General features: G+C 36.8%; 2 protein-coding genes across 8 annotated transcripts in view; one reads left to right on the forward strand and one right to left on the reverse strand.

The window, feature by feature from the left end:
- Positions 1-84: 84 nt before the first annotated feature.
- Positions 85-7,734, reverse strand: LOC311067719 (engulfment and cell motility protein 1). Of its 4 annotated transcripts, none has more exons than XM_084089752.1 (9): positions 7,599-7,734; positions 6,918-6,988; positions 6,595-6,633; positions 3,711-3,847; positions 3,386-3,498; positions 2,754-2,861; positions 2,465-2,544; positions 1,142-1,321; positions 85-1,041 (listed from the first exon to the last, which is right to left on the reverse strand). In XM_084089752.1, exons 3-9 carry the CDS (start codon positions 6,598-6,600, stop codon positions 829-831), a joined length of 837 nt encoding a protein of 278 aa, XP_083945878.1. In that variant the 5' UTR covers positions 6,601-6,633; positions 6,918-6,988; positions 7,599-7,734; the 3' UTR covers positions 85-828. The 4 variants fall into 4 exon arrangements, with proteins under 4 accessions (XP_083945878.1, XP_083945880.1, XP_083945879.1 ...); XM_084089754.1 differs by having other exon boundaries at positions 1,244-1,321; positions 7,599-7,732; XM_084089753.1 differs by having other exon boundaries at positions 1,244-1,321; positions 5,573-6,633; positions 7,599-7,722.
- Positions 7,735-18,533: 10,799 nt separating this feature from the next.
- Positions 18,534-20,108, forward strand: part of fxyd6l (FXYD domain containing ion transport regulator 6 like) — a 7,983-nt gene continuing 6,408 nt past the window's right edge. The window contains exon 1 of one of the 4 annotated variants that reach the window (XM_084089755.1): positions 18,534-18,882. The gene's annotated coding sequence lies outside the window, so the exon portion shown is untranslated. The remainder of the gene's footprint in view (positions 18,883-20,108) is intronic. The other 3 variants (XM_084089756.1, XM_084089757.1, XM_084089758.1) reach the window with 3 other exon arrangements.

The raw sequence follows: 20,108 nt of genomic DNA on the forward strand, positions 1-20,108 counted from the left end.
GACGTGTTTAAAGTGTTTGGGATGGCACTTCAAAAGTCCAAATTGTCCATCCAAACTTTGCTGGTATGAATGAAACTAAAGTGATGATGATTAAACAACTCAAAATTTATTGTAATTCAAACTGTATATTGATGAACAGGAAGGCAGTGTGGATGTCACATGTTTTGGAAGAAAAAATATGTCCAACTTAATCAAAGGCCTTTTTATCTTAAATGCTAAAATAATCTATTTTCAAAACACCTGCTGCTATAACAATTCTAGCTTAATGCGTGTGTGTGTGTGTATATACAGTATATCTTAAATGTAGAAGCCAAATGGGGACCAGTATATATTTTGATCTTATAATCTTTTAACTTTAATGTTCAGTGTCATTTAGTAATAGACTTGATTACTCTGGAATCATTCTTCAGTCCAATGACTTGCACAATAATTGAACTGTCTTGTGAGTGATTTGTATGTGGTTATGACTTAATGTAGCTTCTGATTGTTTATGATTGTGAAACAAATCAATTCTCAGTGTTTTATGTACAGTAGACATATACTTACACAAAATGATACCCCATTGTGAATGATACCCCAAGCTGAGTTCATTAAAACTGATGACTGAGAAGAAATGTTACTGTGAGTTGTTCTCTTTGCAGAAGTCATGAGAGGCATTTAAAGGAAAAAGAAAACTAAAGCATCACATCATAGTCACAATCTAGATGAAAATGTATGATCTGAACATGATTCTGTCCATATAAGAGGAACGAGGAAACGGATAGCAAAAAGGTGAGTACTCCTTCCTTACAGCTGATTTTCAGCTTGAGTAAGGACTTTATTCCAGTCTCAAGTGTGCTGCTGGGTAAAGTCGTAAACAAAGTCGTAAGTGCTGGGCTCTTTGGGAACAGGAGGCGGGACGTCAGGAATCTGAATGTTTTCAAGGTCCAAGAGGCGAAGTTTCAGCTCCATAGTAACCAGAGTGTCCATATCTGATTTTGTGAGCTCACTTGTCATCTCTTTTCCCAAAAGAGCATTCAAGCCATCAGTCCAAATACAGAACTAGTGAATAAAAAAAAGAAAGGAATTTATAAATAGAGTATTGTTAAGGATGATGCATTTATTCAAGCAGCTCATAAGTGATAATAAAACTTAGGCCTACTTTTAATGGCTTTGATGTCCACGACACGAGGTGATAGGGTTCTTTATCTTTCCATGAGACAAGTATACATTTTATTACTGTCCTGGCTTTGTTGATACTCACCTCATGCTTGTCTGGAGCAATGAAGTTCAGGTACTCATCCGAGTTATGGAGAATGGAAAAAGCCAGCTCCAGCAGCTCCTTAAAAACAGAGGAAGAGTCATAATCTCCAACCCTGCAGCGCACCTGACCTCACTTGCTGTCCCACAATTCCCACTTGCACTTTACTACAAGTGCCTTTGCAAAACAGATGGCTTCTGTCGTCATTACACCCTCCTCCCAAAGTCACCCAGCTGGAGTGCTGAATTTCCAACAAGGTCAATTTAAAACTAAAGAGATTCAGTTCATAAAATTAGGTTTGAGAGATGAATATCCCTTAGATAGATAGATATTCCTCTCAAACCTCATATACGCTCTCACACACAATTGGTATGTTGTTAAACAATGCTATTCATTGAACGTCTATCCATCACATCCTCGTTTTCATTCCTGACAAAATCAAATATGGCGCTACCCTAAGGGGGGAGTAAGTCGAGTTATTTTATTATTATTATTATTGAGCCTTTTCACATTTCTGGGTTTCTCTCAGAAGCTGAAGTCGTCATAGTTGGGTAAACTTCTATAGCGGTGAATGAGAGACTACAATAAGTATATTTTTTGTGTTCCCATTAGCTCAAATAGCAAGAAAAATGCCACAAAAGTCTTTTCACAACTTTCAAAAAGAAGAAAAAAATATATAGAGAGATTGATAATGGCAGTCAGAAGACAGAAATATGTAGCCTACATTTTACCGTCACTCCCACAGACAGCCACTGTATTAGAAACACCCTCCTCACAGCAGCGTTAACTATTTTTATTTTTTTTTGTTATATAATAAAAATATAATATTTGTAATATAATATAATAAAAAGTATAGTGTATAAATGTACATATAATTAAAAAATGAAAATATAAAAAACTTTGCAGGATTTACGATGCTGATGACCGTTAAAACACGTCACCACTAGATGGCGTAATTTGGACTTAATTGACATTACTAGATTAATTGCTAATTGTATTCAGCAGTTGACATGCCTGTTTGTGTTCCACTGTTGTCTTTCCTTGAGGTTGTTTTTACTAGTTATTATTTTGAGTTAAGGACTTGATATATTTAGCCTCTGCAAGATTCTGCATGTAAAATCAGCCTGTCTTGTCTGCTCTGAGTTTGGATCCACAACACCTAATCCTGTCTGGTGAGTTTACCAACTTGTCAAGTTCCTTATTACAATAATTAATACTTCTTACCTTATTCTTAAGTGCTCCTTTTTCCCTCATGTGTGGGCAGTCTTTACCTGTTACCACAGCTTTGATATCTGCTACTGTCACTGAATGTAGAGAAGATGGAATGTTATGGAGAGTTGACCAATTAAAAAATTTGTAGAAATTATATTCAACCATATTCATTAAAAACATTTAGCTCTAGTCCGCTTCAAGCTTGTGGATCAATATGGTATTAACAATCAATGTGATAAATATAAGCCATTATATTTCAAAAGACCGCAGTTTTCATTTATAATCAAAAAGTGTTTCTCACCTTTCTCCTGGAGAGAGTCGTGTGATATTTGCCCTTGTGAGAACTCCTCTATGTCTCCATAGTGTAACACTTTGTGGTTTGGTGATAGACGGCAATACCAGAACTTGTCTAGGGGAAATATGCATATTTTTATATAAATACGTTATACCGTGCAAGTCATTGTTTGGCTGTTTTGACATGATTTTAAATAAAGAGGGCACAATAATAATGGTATAGCCTAGACCTAGATCATTATTTTTTTTATACAATGGAGTATTTGCATATAGGCTTTTTTGTGCCCCAAATACAGAATGAGATTATACATTTAATATATCCTTGTTTAATATAATGCCACATCAAACAGACCAAGCATTAGGGTAAGGTGGTCGAGGGATCCTAAGCCTGCGATGCCCTACATTTGAGTGGATTATTAAAAAAAAGCTTGAATACAGTGTCTCTCTTCAATTTATGTATATCCAATATGATTGATAATCAATCTGGTGTACAATATGATGTTTGTTTTTTTTGTTGTTTTTTGTTAGTGATACATTGCATCTATAAAACTGCCATCAAATGGCTTTTCTGTATTTGGAGCTGAATCCATGAATTGAATCACATGTAATTGTAATCTGGTTTTTGGATGAGTAACTGACCTTGTCTGCGACGAGCACTGATCTTCCTAAAGCAGGTCCCCTCACACAGGTGGTTCAACCTCTGTCTTTTGATCAGCTCGGTCACCTCTGGCTGGAGTTTCTCTCGTAGTTCTCTAAACACACACAGACATGTTACCTCGAAGCAGCAACAAACCAGTGGCTCGTCGTACCATCGTTAAACAGGGCTTGTTAAGAAAGTTGTCACTCAGATATAGGGCTGCATGATTTGGAAAAAAAATGTAATTGTGAATTCCCCCGCAAATTAATAATGAATTAAATAAGATTTGAATTGCTTCATTTATATACTATAAGAAGATGCACTTACAGCATTGGGCGTGATTTGGGGTCTTCTTGGCTCAACATCTCTGATTTCAGCAAGGGTCTGTGTGGCCTGCCACTGCCCACCGTGTTAAATCGCAATGTGACACTTTGGGTGGCGTACCATTTCTGTTTTTTCTCCACCTACAGAAATAGAGACAGTCGTTCAAATAAATGCAACGCATCTTTTGCTTTGTTCATGACGTGATTTCCTTTTGCTTGATGGCCTGGAGGCTTCACCAGCTGTTATTGTAGTTGAAGTTGAAGAGCGTTTTGTGTTTTAACAGCGATTTGCTGATGGATATACTGCAGTTTTAGTCTGAGTCTTTATCTGTGTGGCTTAATGGAGTTTTTCTTTATCTCAGACCTTGCATCCCTTTGTGTGGCCGTTGGGTACATGCCTGGCACAGTGCTGGGGTCTGGCAGGGGGAACTGAGGAGCTCAATGGGATTAAGGCCCTGTCAGTCTAATCTCTAACAGTGCTGTGACAGTCAGAGCCTGGGGAGAAACATGCTGACACAGTGCACTAAAGTGAGTTGGCCAGCCAATGTCTAGAGAGAGGGCACATCAGTTATGGTTCGTTTCGGTTGCCATGTGTTTTGCCTTTTTGCATTGTACAAAATATTTCCATTATTTGACAGCCAGCATCTGTTTAAATTGTCACAATTTCTACTCAGTTTATGAGATAAGTAAATTCGTAAGTGCAATGACATTTTAATTTTAAAAAGACACTTTTTTTTTTTAAATGGTGTATAAGACTTTTTTAAGTGTGTACTTAAGCATGTTGATGATTCTGGGAAAATGCATTTTAGTGACTCTTATAAAAATAAGAGTTTATTCTTGTAATGTAAACCGACCATGTACTTGGATTTTGTTTACAGGAGGGAAATATCCTTATAGGGGATAATAAAAACAAGACCAAATAGACTAAAAAGTGTGTAAGAGATTTAAAGTTTTTATAAACTGCTTTTTATAGCTGTTATTTTTACGAATAAAAAAAAAAAATACTTTGCTGGGAATAAAACAATTGAGTAAATTAAATGAAGTAATTGCCCAAATTGCATGTGTAATTTTTTTTATTTTTTTTTATTTTTAATAAATACAAAATATATAATTGTATTCCTTTGAGTTCTAGTCAAATCAGGAATGGATCAGGAATTCATGTTTCTATTGCAATATCATATAAGTTGATCATAAGGATATAGGAAGGCAAATATATGCAATTATTAATTGTAGCCATATATTAATTTTATATATTCTGATTACTTTTTCACCATGCTTCCAGTACGTTTCATTACATAGCCTGTCCAGACAAACTGTTGATTCCTCCAGATAGTAAAAAAAAAAAAAGTGTATAGCAGCACTATCAATCACCAGTATAAATAAAATGAGAATAAAGCCTCTAATGTCAAGCCATGAGCAATAACACATCCCACCCCCTCCCCACAGTGACAAACAAAGCAAAAGGATATTGAAGTGATGAGCTATAATTAGATCCCTTGATCAAAAATAGCGAGTCCTAAAACATGAATAATAACTAGAAGTTGCATTGTTTATATTCCAAAACAAAAATGGAAAAATTAAAAGCCGATATAATTGTATGGTTCTGCATAGTAAAGCTCTGACCTTCCCCTGTAAATCATTGCAATGAATTCATGTTTTTTGTAATATTTCAAAATAAATATTTGAAATGGATCTGCCAGCCGACTCTGTTCTAATGTATTCTATCTGATCAATGTGGACAGTAACAAAACAATAACAAAGCATCACCCAGTCATTCAGTTATTCCACTATTATGATTCTCAGGTTACTCTGTGAGTAAAGTCAATTAAGGTTAAGTATGGTCATTTAAAGGCTTGCTGTACTTACATGTATACAGTGTGTATTAAAGGAATGAACCATAAACACTGTTATCTGGTCACAGTGGCATTGGGGCGAGAGAAGTGATGCAGGCGACAGCAGATGGTCCTACAGCAAGAATAGATCCTGTATGCGTGCGGGTACGAGAAAGGGGGGCAAACAAACAAAAAAATAGTAGAACCCAAAGTAGTATTTCCCTTTGACTCCTCACTGAAAGAAAGACTCAGTTCTGAATCCTTAGAATGCTGCTTTGCTTGTTTATATGAGTGATCTACACCGATTGGGCTGATGCCTTCGTGGTGCCAGCCAATGAACAGCTGGCTATGGTCACATGGGTAGATCACAGAGGGAGAGCGTGAGCAAGTTGGATGGAGGCATGGGGGATGGGGGGAGGACAGGACCAAAATATAATGATTTAAGAGATCTTCTGTCTAGCTAAATCGCATTGAACTTGCTGATGTTTTTCAGGAGCACTGTGAGATGCAAATGGCCCTGGCAAGAGTCTGACATTTATTGTGAAAGGGAAAAGGTGTGAGAAAGTGTGGAAACGTGGAGATCCTAGCATCGTTCTCCATCAAAGCAAAAACCAGGGGTGTAGTCATTAGAATTCTGTTGTCATGGAAACCGGTTCAGTGTGGCCTGTCGGGCTGGTGGCGGGACTCTGCTTACCCCAGTCTTACACAATAAGAGCCTTGCAGCCTCTTCCTTTTTACTTGCTCTTTCACTCGACTCTCATCCTTTGGTTTGTTAAATTTATGTACTGCACATCGGCCACATCGGATAGGAGAGATGTACTTCATTCATCCCATGAATCAAAGAAAACATGTTGGTATGGGGACAGGCTAGACTAGAATCTTTGTTTTTGGTTATGATAGAGGTTAGTCGTCAGGTAAGGGATGAGCCAGAGTGTTCAGTGTTGAATTCATCTGTGTATTATGATGCTCCCTGGTTTGATTGATTGAAATATTACAGGTGATGATACCAGGGACTTTCTGGCAGGTCACCAAAAAATGAAATTGTCATGTACTCACCCTCATGTTGTTCTATGGCCATATGAATTTTTCTTTCTTCTGTGGAATACAACATGAGATGTTAAGTAGTATATTCACTGCTTTTTTCCCCCCATACAATGAAAACATATGATCAAGAAAATGCCAAAAAGCCCTCTTAAACTATGCAAACCGCATGTTATTTTTTAAATGTTTTCTGAAAGGGTTGGTTCACCCAAAAATTCTGTCATTTATTAGAGTGATTAATTGAGTAATTAATGATTTAGCACTTGGGTTATAAAGCCCTTTGTTATTTTTAGGGCTTGATAATTTGTTTAGAAGAGACCATCAATTGATATACTGACCGCAGTTGACGTGACTGTTCCCCTTGAGCAGGGAATAATTCCTCTGTGTGCTGAAAGCGCCAATTATTAATCTGAAAAAGGAAATGGCGGACAATGTGAGTTCTTTTTAAAGTGTAAAAAGGAAATAGGTTTTTTTTGTTGAGTTTTTGTGGAGCATTTATGCTCTACAAGGAGCATAAAAGGGCTAAATTCTCACATGACCAAATATATACACAACCATTCAAAAGTTTGGGGTCGGTAAGATTTTAGTTTTTGTCAAAAAAGTCTCATGCTCCTTAAGGCTGCATTTATTTGATTAAAAAAATACTATTGTGAAGTATTATTAAATATAAGTAACTGTTTTGTATTTTAATATTTTAAGTTATTGCTGTGTTGGAAAAGCTGAATTTTCAGCATCATTATACGTTACTCATTAATCTTCAGTATCACATGATCCTTCAGAAAGGATCTTCATTTATTTGAAATATAAATCTTTTCTAACATTAAATTTCTTCAATTTTGATCAATTTAATGCATTCTTGCTGAATAAGTCATTTCTTAAAAAAAAAAAAAAAAAAAAACTTGCATATACATACATTTTAAATAGGTTTTAAAAATCTATGTCTAGCAAGAGGAAGCATCACATAAAACTTCAGTCTTAATGATGAAATGCTTCTTGCAGTCCAAGAAGAAAAAACTCACCAATTTGCAGTGTGCTATGCTGATGTATCTTCCATAGTGTCAGACGTTTCTTTGCAGCAGCATCATGTTTAATGTCCAGAATCCTCCTGAGCAACTGTTTTTCCTTCCTTTGCTTCAATAAATGTCAGAGCAGTGCAACACAGGTGGTAGATTCAGTTCCTCAAGGCCACAATTTTGTGTTCATGAGAACTTCTCCATATAGAGACCTATAATAAACTTGTCAGTAAGGTTTTGGAATGGGGCCACAAATTACCACAGAGGTTTTGAGATGCACCTGACCTAACATCAGAGCTCCACAGATTTATGGACACAAAGTCAGTTTTTTAAACATTCAAGTATGCACAACATGAAAAATACTATTCCTAAAGCAGTTCCAGTGCCGCTGTATGTACCAGTACCATTAAAAGGCTTCCAACATGCCTGACCAGACTAATCTTAAATGTGTTCTGAAAGATGTCACCTCTAATTTGATTCATGTAGGATGCAGAAACACCATTGCTACAGCATTAATCAACTCGCCCTCCTAATGAGTTAGTCTCAAGGCTCATAATAGGAACGATGCTGAGGATTTATGTAAGGTGGGTTATGTAAGAATGCTGACATCTGCCAAACAGCACAGCTGACCACCTCCATATCACATCTGTAAATTCCTCTAATTATCCTTCAGATTATAAAAACCTCACTCACCCACCCACACACACACAGAAATCTAAAGTTTATCTAAGTTTTGTTTGCTTCATTAACCCTGAAAACCGTGTACGCAGTGCTTTTGATAGCAAAACAATCAAACAATATTTTTTTAAACTTTTTTTTCTAATATATTTTATTTCAGAATGAGGGAGATTTTACACATCTGCTGCGTGGTTCCGTCTTGTCATAAAAAGTGTTGATGGGATTGGTTCATGCTGGTTTCAGAGGTCAGTGAAATATTCATTCTGTTCTTCGGCTTCTCTGCTGTCTCATGTCACTTTAAGGTCTTGTGGATTTGTTCAATAATTCAGACATTTTGCAAGGATGCAGGCACATATTTTCCCAGTAGAGGCTCTAAGAATACTATACGGATTTGAGTGTTACACCATCTAGAGCCCTAAAAAAATCGGGTTTAGTGTTAACCACAAGTTACTGTACTTATGAAAGTCAAAAAAAAAAAAAAGTCAGCAAATTTCATGTGGAATGCATCTCAAATGACCAATTTTATTTGGTTACAGTTTTTGGGGCACTTTTTCAGAACTCTTTACACAGTTCTCCTTTCCAACTTTCAGCTTGGCACAGCAGTTGATTTCACATTCAGAATGCACAAACAACTTCCAAAACATTTATGTCTCAAATCAACTCATTCCTCCATAAGGTTGTCACCCAACAAACACACTTTGTCACTCATCAAACAATGACCTAAAAACACTAACAAAGGCTAGCATTACACAATTTATTTTGTACAATTTCTTCACTGCAGTTTGTTACATTATTCATGTTTACATTACAGTATTATTCCTATTTCCCCTTTTGTCTAGATCACAGGTGTCAAACTCAGTTCCTGGAGGGCCACAGCCCTACACAGTTTTGTTCCAACCCTGCTTCAACACATACACACCTGCAGTTTTCAAATAAGCCTGAAGGACTTGATTAGCTGATCAGGTGAGTTTAATTAGGGTTAAAGCTAAACTCTGCAGGGCTGTGGCCCTCCAGGAACTGAGTTTGACACCCCTGGTCTAGATGATGATGATGATGATGATGATGATAAAATACTAACACCTCTGTAGATGTTCAGCTACATGTATTTGTTTGGTAGTATTTAGTTTCTTTTAGATTCTGAGTATATTTCAATATATGGATATATATAGAAATATGGACTGTAGAAATGTAGCAAATTGCGGTCTGATTCAGTTTTGTATTATGTTAGGTTTTGAACTTAGGTTTAACAGTTTTGAGTGTGTAAAATCTGTAAATTGGCCCGTTGGTAGTTTTGTTGGTGGTTGTGTCTGAGTGAGAAAAGAATTCAAGTAATTTGAAAGTAGTCGTCATTGAATGCATTTTGTGCCAAACTAGCAATGATCAATGATCCACAGTTTAGCTCATAGACTGCTGTTGTGCTCACTGTACGAAGAGTTTTGAAAAAGTGACCCAAGTATTGAGAAATGTAACCAAGCAATTGTAAAAAAATAAATAAAAAATAAATAAATTGTAACATTATTAAATTAAAATTATGTTGTTCAGTGTTTCAATGATCACATGGTTTTGGTCTATATAAAATAAAGTAGTTAAGATTTATATTATTTGCTGTAAATGTTTGCCATTTTTGACTCTGTGTGTACAGGGAAGAATGTTCTTAATGTTAAATGGGTGAACTAACATGCCTTTGTGTGGACTTGAGGATGAAATGGGTGGGGGTGTTTTTTTAATTTTATATTAATGGGTTCTTCAGTGGCAAAACATTGTTTTCATGTGGGAAAAGTCCATGGGTTTTATAATATTTGTTCACAGTATATGTAAATACAGATGTATCACTGTCTGCTCAGTGGCATTGAAAACGGAAAAGGTTTTTAGGGAATTTATCCATGAAGCGGTAATGCATCTGCTCTGCATCTCAGAGTTGGGTTACATAAGTGCTTGCTTCTGGTCACTGCTCATATGTATCCCAGTCCCTCTGCTGCTTTTGCTTAAACTGAAGCATTACATCAGTATACACTCCATCAGTCTTCTTGCTGCAGGACAGAGACTGACTGGAATTTATATCTCATAATAAACACAGATCACTGTATGATGTCTGCTTCTCATTTCAGTGACGTGTCTGTTGAAATCCGAGTAGTTTGTTGTATGTCCCCCGTCCCTTTGTGATAGTTAAGCAGTCAATTGTAAATGCCAATAGATTTGCTATTATTTTGCTCTCAATCTCACTCCAGTGGAGCTTGTTATTGGGAAGAGATAGAAAGTCGTTCCCTGCAGCCTCACCTGTGACACATTATCAAACACATGCGCACTTAAACAAGGCTGCTATAACAATGACCCAGCATCTGACAAGGGCACACCTGCTCGTTTCACAATCTGACGTCACAGCCTATTTCTGGAGAGAGACGCTGTCGACAGTGACCTCCTGCGTTCTGGTAACAAAATTGATGTGTGGAACTTGTTTCAAAGCTCCTATATTACAGTGTGTATTCACTGTGAGAAGATAGTGCAGTGCATTGCACTAAAATTAAAACAAAGCAGGATTTAAGTTTAACACTATGAATTACTATCTTGTCTCGGTACAATATTTCATACATCAATGATGAATAGTACTTGATTTTTAAAATGCTGTCCAGTCATGAGATGAATACTTCAGTCATATTTTTAGAATAATAAAAACTTTTGTGGGTATAAAAACACCAAATAGCCTACTTGAAATGTTATCTTTTATTACCCCCTGTTTGTGAACATTTTTTTATTTTTATTATTATTTTTTTTTTTACCTTACTGAATATCTATCTGATACCTATTGTGAATATCTATCGGTTAATACAATGGCATACTCTTAAAAGTATAGGTTCTTTATTGGCATCAATGGTTGTTTAACATCTATTGAATCTCTCAATCGCACAAAAGGTTATTTTTAGTGGTAAAAGGTTCTTTAGATTATTCAAATGTTCTTCACACTAAGAAAAAATGGTTATTTTAAGAACCGTTCACTGAAAAGTTCTTTAGGGAATCAAAATTGGTTCTTCTATGGAATAACTGTGAACGATTCTTTTAGAACCACCTTCTTTATTCTTTTTCTTTATTTAAGTCTATACATGAACAGTTGCTTTGGTGTGATGCTGCATCTCGCTGCTGGATGTCAATGCACTGTAAGTTGAAGACTATACTGTCATATTTGCCAGTGTAATGCGCACACTATTACTGTGAAATATACAAAAATATCCTACAGACATAATCAACTTTAGGGAAGAAGGGTTTTAAAATTGTATCTTTTTAGTGGTCATCCTTTTTCAGTTTACTGTGAACTTTGGCAGGAGCTGCGTAGAGATTATTTGGTTATTTCTGCTTGTAACACACCTGCTAGGCTGTACCCAGTCATTAAAAAGGGAAGACATCCTGTTGGGTGTTTTGCTGCAGCTCAGCGTTGAACAAGTGTAAGAACATTCATTACTTTCTGCCCAGTTCTGTCACAGACTCACACTATTAAAGGGCGCCACCATGAGCATCACCATCTAACAACAGACTAATCATGCACATGTAAAAAAACAGAGCATTGGTCCTTTAAAAAAAAAAAAAAATGTCTTGATGAAACAAATGCAGTGGCTTTAAAAGGGATAAGTTACTAGATGGGGAGAACACTGAGAGACATGCATGGCACAGTACAAACATACTCCCTACAGAAAGAGAAGTTTCAAGCACTCCCTTTATTTTGTGTAAGCCCCTGGGTATTGTGAGAAAATGCTATCTCTGGAATCTGTGGAATTCTGGGAGAGGCTCGAAAACAGCCAATAGACGCTCATTATCATAATTTTTCTCCCATGGAGGCTTCAGACCACTAGGCCTACTCCTCAAGATCTAGTCCTCCAGCACACAAAATCCATGATTTGTTATATTTTTGCCTTCTGAATATGATTACATGAATCTGCTTGTTAAGTTGTGACAAATGGGATACTGTTTCCAGGACCAAGCCTCTACTCGATTCAATTGAGAATACGATCTTAACAGCCGTTTAAGAGCACAATTTTTATTCACGTCACACATTTAAGCTAAGCTTTTAAAGTCACCATAAAATCCAAATGTACAATTGTTTTTTGTTTTGTTTAACCCTTGTGCATCCTTATGGACATTTTTGTCCTTTTCAGTTTAGTTTTTTTGATCACTTTGCCTGTGTTAATGCTAACTGCATAAAATTTGCCACAGGTGTGTATTTTTATTGGAATTGTACTATTTCATTGCCATTTCCTTTAAAAAAATCTATTTTGCACTAGGTACACAAATTACTTCCTCTCAGCACCTTTTGGACAAAAATGTCCCCATTGAAACCCATTAAAAATGCACTTTTTATTTATTTATCCCAGGACCATTTAACTATAAAATGATGCAATCTTTGTTAAGAGGCTTTCATTCTGTTGGCAAGGCTTCAAAATTTACATTTTTACTATTTTTTTTTTTTTATTTATCAGATTGTGCCATTTTTTTCAAGTTTGGCCTATAAAGCAAATACTCGCTTTATTCCTGTTTTCTGCTTCGGCATATTATAGAGCCAATTGGATAAATTATGCAACGATATTTGTGTGGGTGTGTTGGTATGGATGTCAGAGTGTGGTTGGTATGTGTGTGTTAAAAAAAAAAAAAAGTGTTTGTGTGCATGTGTGTGTTTGTAATATTGAGAGAGAAAAACTCAACTGCAAGTAACAAATCCAATCACTGTGTTCACCAGTGGAGTTTTGCTGGCATCCAATGGGGAAAGTCTGGTACTGCGCCCAAACAAAATCTTACGAAAGCTATTTTTTTTAGATATCAACCTCAAATTTGGGACACAACTTATTTATATTTATGGCTTTGATTTTCTAGCCATTTTAGAGTTCAACTTGTTTCATAAAATATATATTTTATATAAAATAATGTTCTTAAATAATTTTCATAAACTTAAACCTATATAACTTTTTTTGGATTTACTTAATTTTTTTTTTTACTTCAGCAATAATCTGCCAAGGGTATTCTTTAAAATGATACCAAACTTAAGTCTGTGCTCCCAAGCTTACATTTTTTTTATGAGAGTTTTTGACACGGACATTTTTGTCCTCTATGTAGCTATGTGTAACTTTTTTTTAAATTGATGCACAAGGGTTAATGTAATTACTATAAATAATTATCCCTAATTCACTTTTTTATTTTATTATTAATTCATGTGCCCTTGTAATCTAATCACAATTATATTAGGGTTTTTACCTTCTCACACCTGCATTGACATCTCTTCTCTAATGACGTGTTTGAGCATGAGAGCGGGACAACTTGTCACTCACATTAGATCACTGCAACAGGCACTGTTTTATGTTTCTGCCGGTGGATGCCACACACCATACCATGTCATTACATAAGTTATTCGTGTCTCACAAAGAGAAACACACGGACTGCGAATACAACCAATCTAAAACAATTATTCTTTCCACGAGAGTCGCTCATTTTGTTGTACCATATTGTTTTATTTATATTTGTATAAAAATACAAAGGTAAAGAGAATATATTCCATTCTTTTTCAACAAAGTGCATTAAAGGGATAGATATGTAAATTAGCCCATGATTTACTCACCCTGAAGCCATCCTAGGTGTATATGACATTCTTCTTTCAGACGAATACAATCGGAGTTATATAAAAAAATGTCCTGGCTCTTCCAAGCTTTATAATGGCAGTATGTCTTTGGAAGTCCATCAAAGCGCATCTATTCATGATGATTAAAGTGCTCCACGCGTCTCCGGGGGTTAATAAAGGCCTTCTGAAGTGAAGTGAAGCGATGCGTTTGTGTAAGAAAAATATCCATATTTAAAACTTTATCGACTAAAATAAGTAGTTACCGGCAGACGGCCGTACGCATCGATTTACGCCAAAAGAGTAACACTTGAACTTGACGCACAACGTAATGACGCCAACTGACACCACGTGCGGTTCAAACAAACAGGGCTGGGCAACCGCGTTCATACGTTGTGTGTCAAGTTCAAGGAAGCACTTTTATCACGGATGGATGTGCTTTGATGGACTTCCAAAAAAATATACCCATTCACTGCCATTATAAAGCTTGGAATTTTTAATATAACTCTTATTGTATTCGTCTAAAAGACGAACGTCACCTAGGATGGCTTCAGGGTGAGTAAATCATGGGCTAATTTTCATTTTTGGGTGAACTAACCCTTTAAAAGATAAAGAAAAATTTGAGAGAATCATTGTGTGAATAATATGTAATCAACCAAAAAGTAACTGTTTTCTGATTGAGTGTTTTAAAATGTAATCTAATTACAAGTAGGCCTACTTAATTTTTGGAATCCGATTACATAATCCAGATTACATGTAATCAGTTACACAGCACTGGTTATGTCACAATAGGGAACTTCATGTCTACTGTAAAAACTCACGTTGTACACTACAGTCCCCGAGCTCACGGCATCCCAGAAAACAACGCTTCAAAAAAGATGAAATCATTTGTTGGGCCATCTGAAATTTTGGTATGGGGAAAAAGGTTAGATCACAATTTTTCAGTAGTGAGTGTATATTTGTCAGGATAAACCAGACTCACGGTCAGATTAGCGAACCCAAACAGTAGTTTAATGCTCAGATGAAATAATAGGACAATGCAGGTGAGTATTGGCAGATAGAGTTAAGAGAGTGATAGCTGGTGGATAGTTTGCACGGTGAGTTTACAGGTAACACTTTTCTACAAAAATACATGCACGAAGACGGAGTTCACATGAGAGTTTGAGACACGGCATCAATGAGGGAGATATTCAAGATTTACAAGCAGGACTCACCAACAAGTAGAGCAGGTAAGGAGTGCTCTGGTGCTGAGTGCGTGCGGTGCATAACAGGTGCCAGTGAACTCAGGGGAAAGTGAGCGCTGTGTTAGTGTGACGGTGGAGCCTGGGGTGTATTCCAGAAAGCAAGGTTAATTTACCCTCACATATACCCTGAACTCCTCTGTTGATTAACCTAAACCTTGCTTACTCGAGTTATGCTGGTTCCAAAAAAGCGTTCAGGAGTAAGTTCAACCAACCCAGAGTATGGGTGTTTCTCAAAACCAAGAATGCAAAGAACGGACTTCTGTTCTTGGGGAGAACGCTCTTGCTAGTTGTTCTTGGATAATCAAATGTTCCCAGAAGTGAATTTAATGATGAAATGGCGTACAAAATTGTAGAAAAACTGTATTGACCTGCCTCCTTCCTCGAAAGCCGAAATGAATGCTGGGATATTTCTGCCGTCAAGTTCACACAAGTTACCAACCGATGCATCCTCGGTAAAATGGGCGTGTCAAGAACACTTCCGGGATTTTTAACCGTTCTTGCCAAAATGCAAACTTGTGTATTGGGACAGTACTTGGGCAGCGACTGATTACGTTTCACAAGTCCACAAGAACACAAGTACAGACAAGAATGCATATTGAGAAACGGCCTATGTTCATGGTTAACACACCAGACATTCTCAATAGAGCGACGAATCAACGAGTCACCATGGAAACATAAGCTAAGAAAAAGCGCGGCATACTACTACTTTCTTCTTCTTTTGTTAAATGCTGATTTACAGTGCATATCACCACCTATTTGGTGATTGTGCAATGATTTTTGCACAACACTTAAAGTTACCTCTGTTTTTTGGAACCGAAAGTTGTGGTTATCCACTTACTTACCCTTAAACATATGTATGCCACATAACCTGCTTTCTGGACTGGCATGTCCGTGACAATATTTTTGCTTTTAATTTGCAATTAATATTGCTTTTGAGATCTGAGAGTGTGTGGACCTGAAAATAGTGACACGTGACGTCACACTTAAGCGGATATTGAAATATGTGGGATCCCTCCAGGAATGGCCATTGTGGCTGCATTCAGTTATGGGCTTTTACCACAAGATTTGAACCCCCTCCCCAAAAAGAAACTCATGACTTAAGGTCAAACCCAAAGCAAAAGGGTAAACAGTTGATGGGTTTTAAAAGTATGTTTTGTTTTATACAGTCGTGCCCAGAATTAATCATACCCCTGGTAAATATGATCAAAAATGGCTGTAAAAAATAAATCTGCATCGTTTATCCTTTTGATCTTTCATTCAAAAAATTGGCAAAAATCTAACCTTTCACTGAAGTAAAAGAATTGAAAATGGGGGGGAAATCGCATAATAAAATAAATGTTTTTCTCCAAAACACGTTGGCCACAATTATTCATACCCCTAGAATTTTTTATGAGTAAAATATCTCTGAAGTATATTCCCATTAATATTTACCTTTTTTACCACACCAGGGTGACTAGGAACATGAAATTGTCCAGCTATGACTTTTTGTTCCACAGGAGTTTAAATATGAGGAAGCACAAAGGCCAAATTCCCTGAATCATCCATCACAATGAATGAAACCAAAGAAAATAGTTCTGATGTGCAGCAAAAGATTGTTGAACTTCACAAAATAGAAAGTGGCTGTAAGAAAATAGCTAAAGAATTGAAAATCCCCATTTTGACCATCAGGGCAATAATTAAGAAGTTCCAATCAACTAAAGATGTTACGATTCTGCCAGGAAGAGGACGTGTGTCTATATTGTCTTAATGGACGGTGAGGATGAAAGTTTGAGTGGCCAAAGACTCTCCAAGGATCACAGATGGAGAATTGCAGAGATTAGTTGAGTCTTGGGGTCAGAAAGCCTATTAAAAAAAAATCAAACAACCCCTACATCCCCACATGTTGTTTGGGAGGGTTTCAAGAAAAATCCTCCTCGCTCATCCAAAAACAAACTCCAGCATATTCAGTGGTCAGACACGACTGGAACTTCAAACGGCACAGGGTTCTGTGGTCAGATGAAAAAAAAAGAGCTTTTTGGCAGCAAACACGGTGAACACAAGGATAAAAAGTACCCCATGTGTTACTTTTTGTTACCACGCCTTCTGCTAGAAATCTTATAATGGGCCGTGGTTGGATCTTCCATCAGGACAACGATCCAAAACAAACATCAAAATCAACACAAAAATGTGTTAGGGAGCACAAAATGGAGCTTCTACCATGACCGCCCCAGTTCCCTGACCTGAACCATATAGAAAATGAGTGGAGTGAACTGAAGAGAAGAAGCACCAACATGGATCTGGGAATCTAAAGGATCTGGAGAGATTCTGTAAGGAGGAATGGTCTCTGATCTCTTGTCAGTTATTCTCCAAACTCATCAGGCATTATAGGAGAAGACTCAGAGCTGTTATCTTGGCAAAAGGAGATTGCAAAATGGTATTTAATAAAAGGGTATGAATAATTGTGGACAACGTGTTTTGGAGAAAAACATTTATTTTATAATGTGATTTTTTTTTTCTTTTTTTTCCCCACTTTCAATTATTTTACTTCAATGAAAGGTTAGGATTTTGCCAATTTTTTTAATGAAAGACCAAAAGGATAAACGATGCAGATTTATTTTTTACAGCCATTTTTGATCAGATTTACCAGGGGTATGATTAATTCTGGGCACGACTGTATATGTATTATACATTTTTATATATCTTGTTACCACAATAGTTAATTACATGAATCAGAACACGTTTTCATATAAAGTAAGAAATTGCAATCAAATGAGGTAAAACCTTGGTAAAACAGTAGTTTACCACTTTGTGTCAGGATCATTATTGGACAAAAGAGAAGTCTATACATGGCTAATTTTCGATGGCACATGTAGTAGAACTACATCTCCAAGACATCTGAGCGTGTAATTTGAAAACCCATCTTAAAGCAGTTTTATATGCATTCAATTTCCAAATAATAAAGTTGCGATTGTCTTTTCTTCTCTATATTGTGACGGCTTCTCGAACAAGAAAAAAATATAGGGCGAGACTTTTTGTTCATCTGGAATTGATTGGATCATTTTGGTTAGCTATTGCTGTGATTGAGTGACAGGCTGTCCCGCCCTCGCGCCGGTAAACATGTAATCAGAAGAGATGTTGCAAACGGGAGGGGGGAAGTTATTTTGATTAAAGGTTACGAGGGCACATTAATAAAAACAAATGTGCCTGGATAAATAATTTATAATAAATCATGCAATATTTCATGGTAACTTTAAGAACATGTTCTAAATGTCAGATGTTAAATAGACAGGCAACGTTCTGGAGACATGCTGTGCAAACGCCCTCAATAAATAGCCTACATCTTCCAGACGTCTATGTGATGTTTGCGCGAGGCAACCCTCAGGAGATTGCGCCCTAAATATGTCCCATACAATCCTTTAAAGGTCGATCACTTGCCTGCTTCAACCCAGGTCAGAGCAGAGGTCTATGGTATTCTATGAAGCAATGATGAGCTCCGTGAGAGAGCCGGGGAGGAGTCTAGCTCCGCTTCAGTCAGGCAGGCGCGCGTTCGAACATTACAAAATATTTACATGTACGTGTCATGTCCACTACGAAGACTACGGGCAGCTCACAGTTTAAGAAATAGCTTTTTGAAACTCGGATGAGAAGAAATTAGACTTCTGATAGAAATTGGAATCACCTTCTCACTCATTCTATAGACATTTTACCGAATATACTTTCGTCGAGAGTTTTCTTCTAATTTGCCTCAGGGATTCGATAAAACAGGATTGTTTTCTTGTTGAGCAGTAACGAGCAGGTAACGTTAAGACTTTCACGCGCTTTGCATTTAAACTACTTCAACTATTACTATTTTTAACGCAATATTTTTTGCACCATGGTTCTTTGTAAGTTAAATGCTTTTTGGAAATGTGTGATCTGTTGTTCCAATCGATCTGTTCAAAAACAGGTGATTTGTATCACGTGCCGTTTATATATGCAGCATCGAATGCATTTTATTTATTTATTTATTTTTTATTTGTTGTTTGCTCTTTCTTTGTTTAACATTTTACAAGAATGCCGTCTTGATTAAATCGGCAGCTGGAGCACGTGACCATCTATATCACATTACTGCTCCTTGAGAGTTGTTTTGCACACCACGTTTTAAATCACATACTGCTAAGAAGTTTTACTGTTCTATAGGATTAGTTATGTTTATGGAGAGAAAGCTTTCCTGCGACCACCAAGCAATTCAGTAAAACCCCACAAATGTGGGTTAAATGGGGGAGGGGGCTTCTGTGTCTTAGTGCCAGAATTGTATATGGGACTCCTCCTCAATATGTATCCAGTGTAGAAAGGTTTTAGTGACGCATCTGTGCAATAACTGTACTTTACTGTGGTCTTTCTGTACACAAATGAATTAGGTTTAATCTAAGATGTTCAGAGACCACTGAAGTCTCAGCAATCAATTGCTGATTAGACGGTGTAGGTTTTGAGATGGGTATTATCTGGTGTGTGTTTTGGAGTTACAGCTGAAACGAACACTTATGTCTGTAAGGCTTAAGCCACTCAATATCATCTGAAATGCCACACCCTACAGGCATGTTCCTTGGGCTCCTTATACCACCGTTTTGAGGTGGTCCTCCAAAAATAGAGCCTTTTTGCCATTCTTGGCAACAGGAGACAAACATGCTGGGAACTGATCTTTTTTGTGCAGGGCATTTTCAGCTTTTAGACGCAGTGTCTGAAATGCTCCATCTATTAATCACATTTATTATTTTCTGTGGAAGTTCTATTGTTTTATGGAATACAAAAGAAAGCCTTTGTCACTCATCCAACAAACAAAGTCACCCACAACTGCCAGGATTTCAATTCAGGCTTAAAAGTGATTTGTTAAATGGTCAAACTAACTTCATTTTACACTTGTTTTCAAGTAAAATGAGGGAAGTGAGACATCTTTAGTCAGGTTTTTGCTTCCCACTAGAACTGAAGCATGTGTGTGAAATTTTGCAGGGATTCAAGACAGCCCAGTGTCTCACACTCACT

Source organism: Abramis brama (assembly GCF_963993115.1).
Source record: "Abramis brama genome assembly, chromosome: 17".
Classification (NCBI taxonomy): domain Eukaryota; kingdom Metazoa; phylum Chordata; class Actinopteri; order Cypriniformes; family Leuciscidae; genus Abramis; species Abramis brama.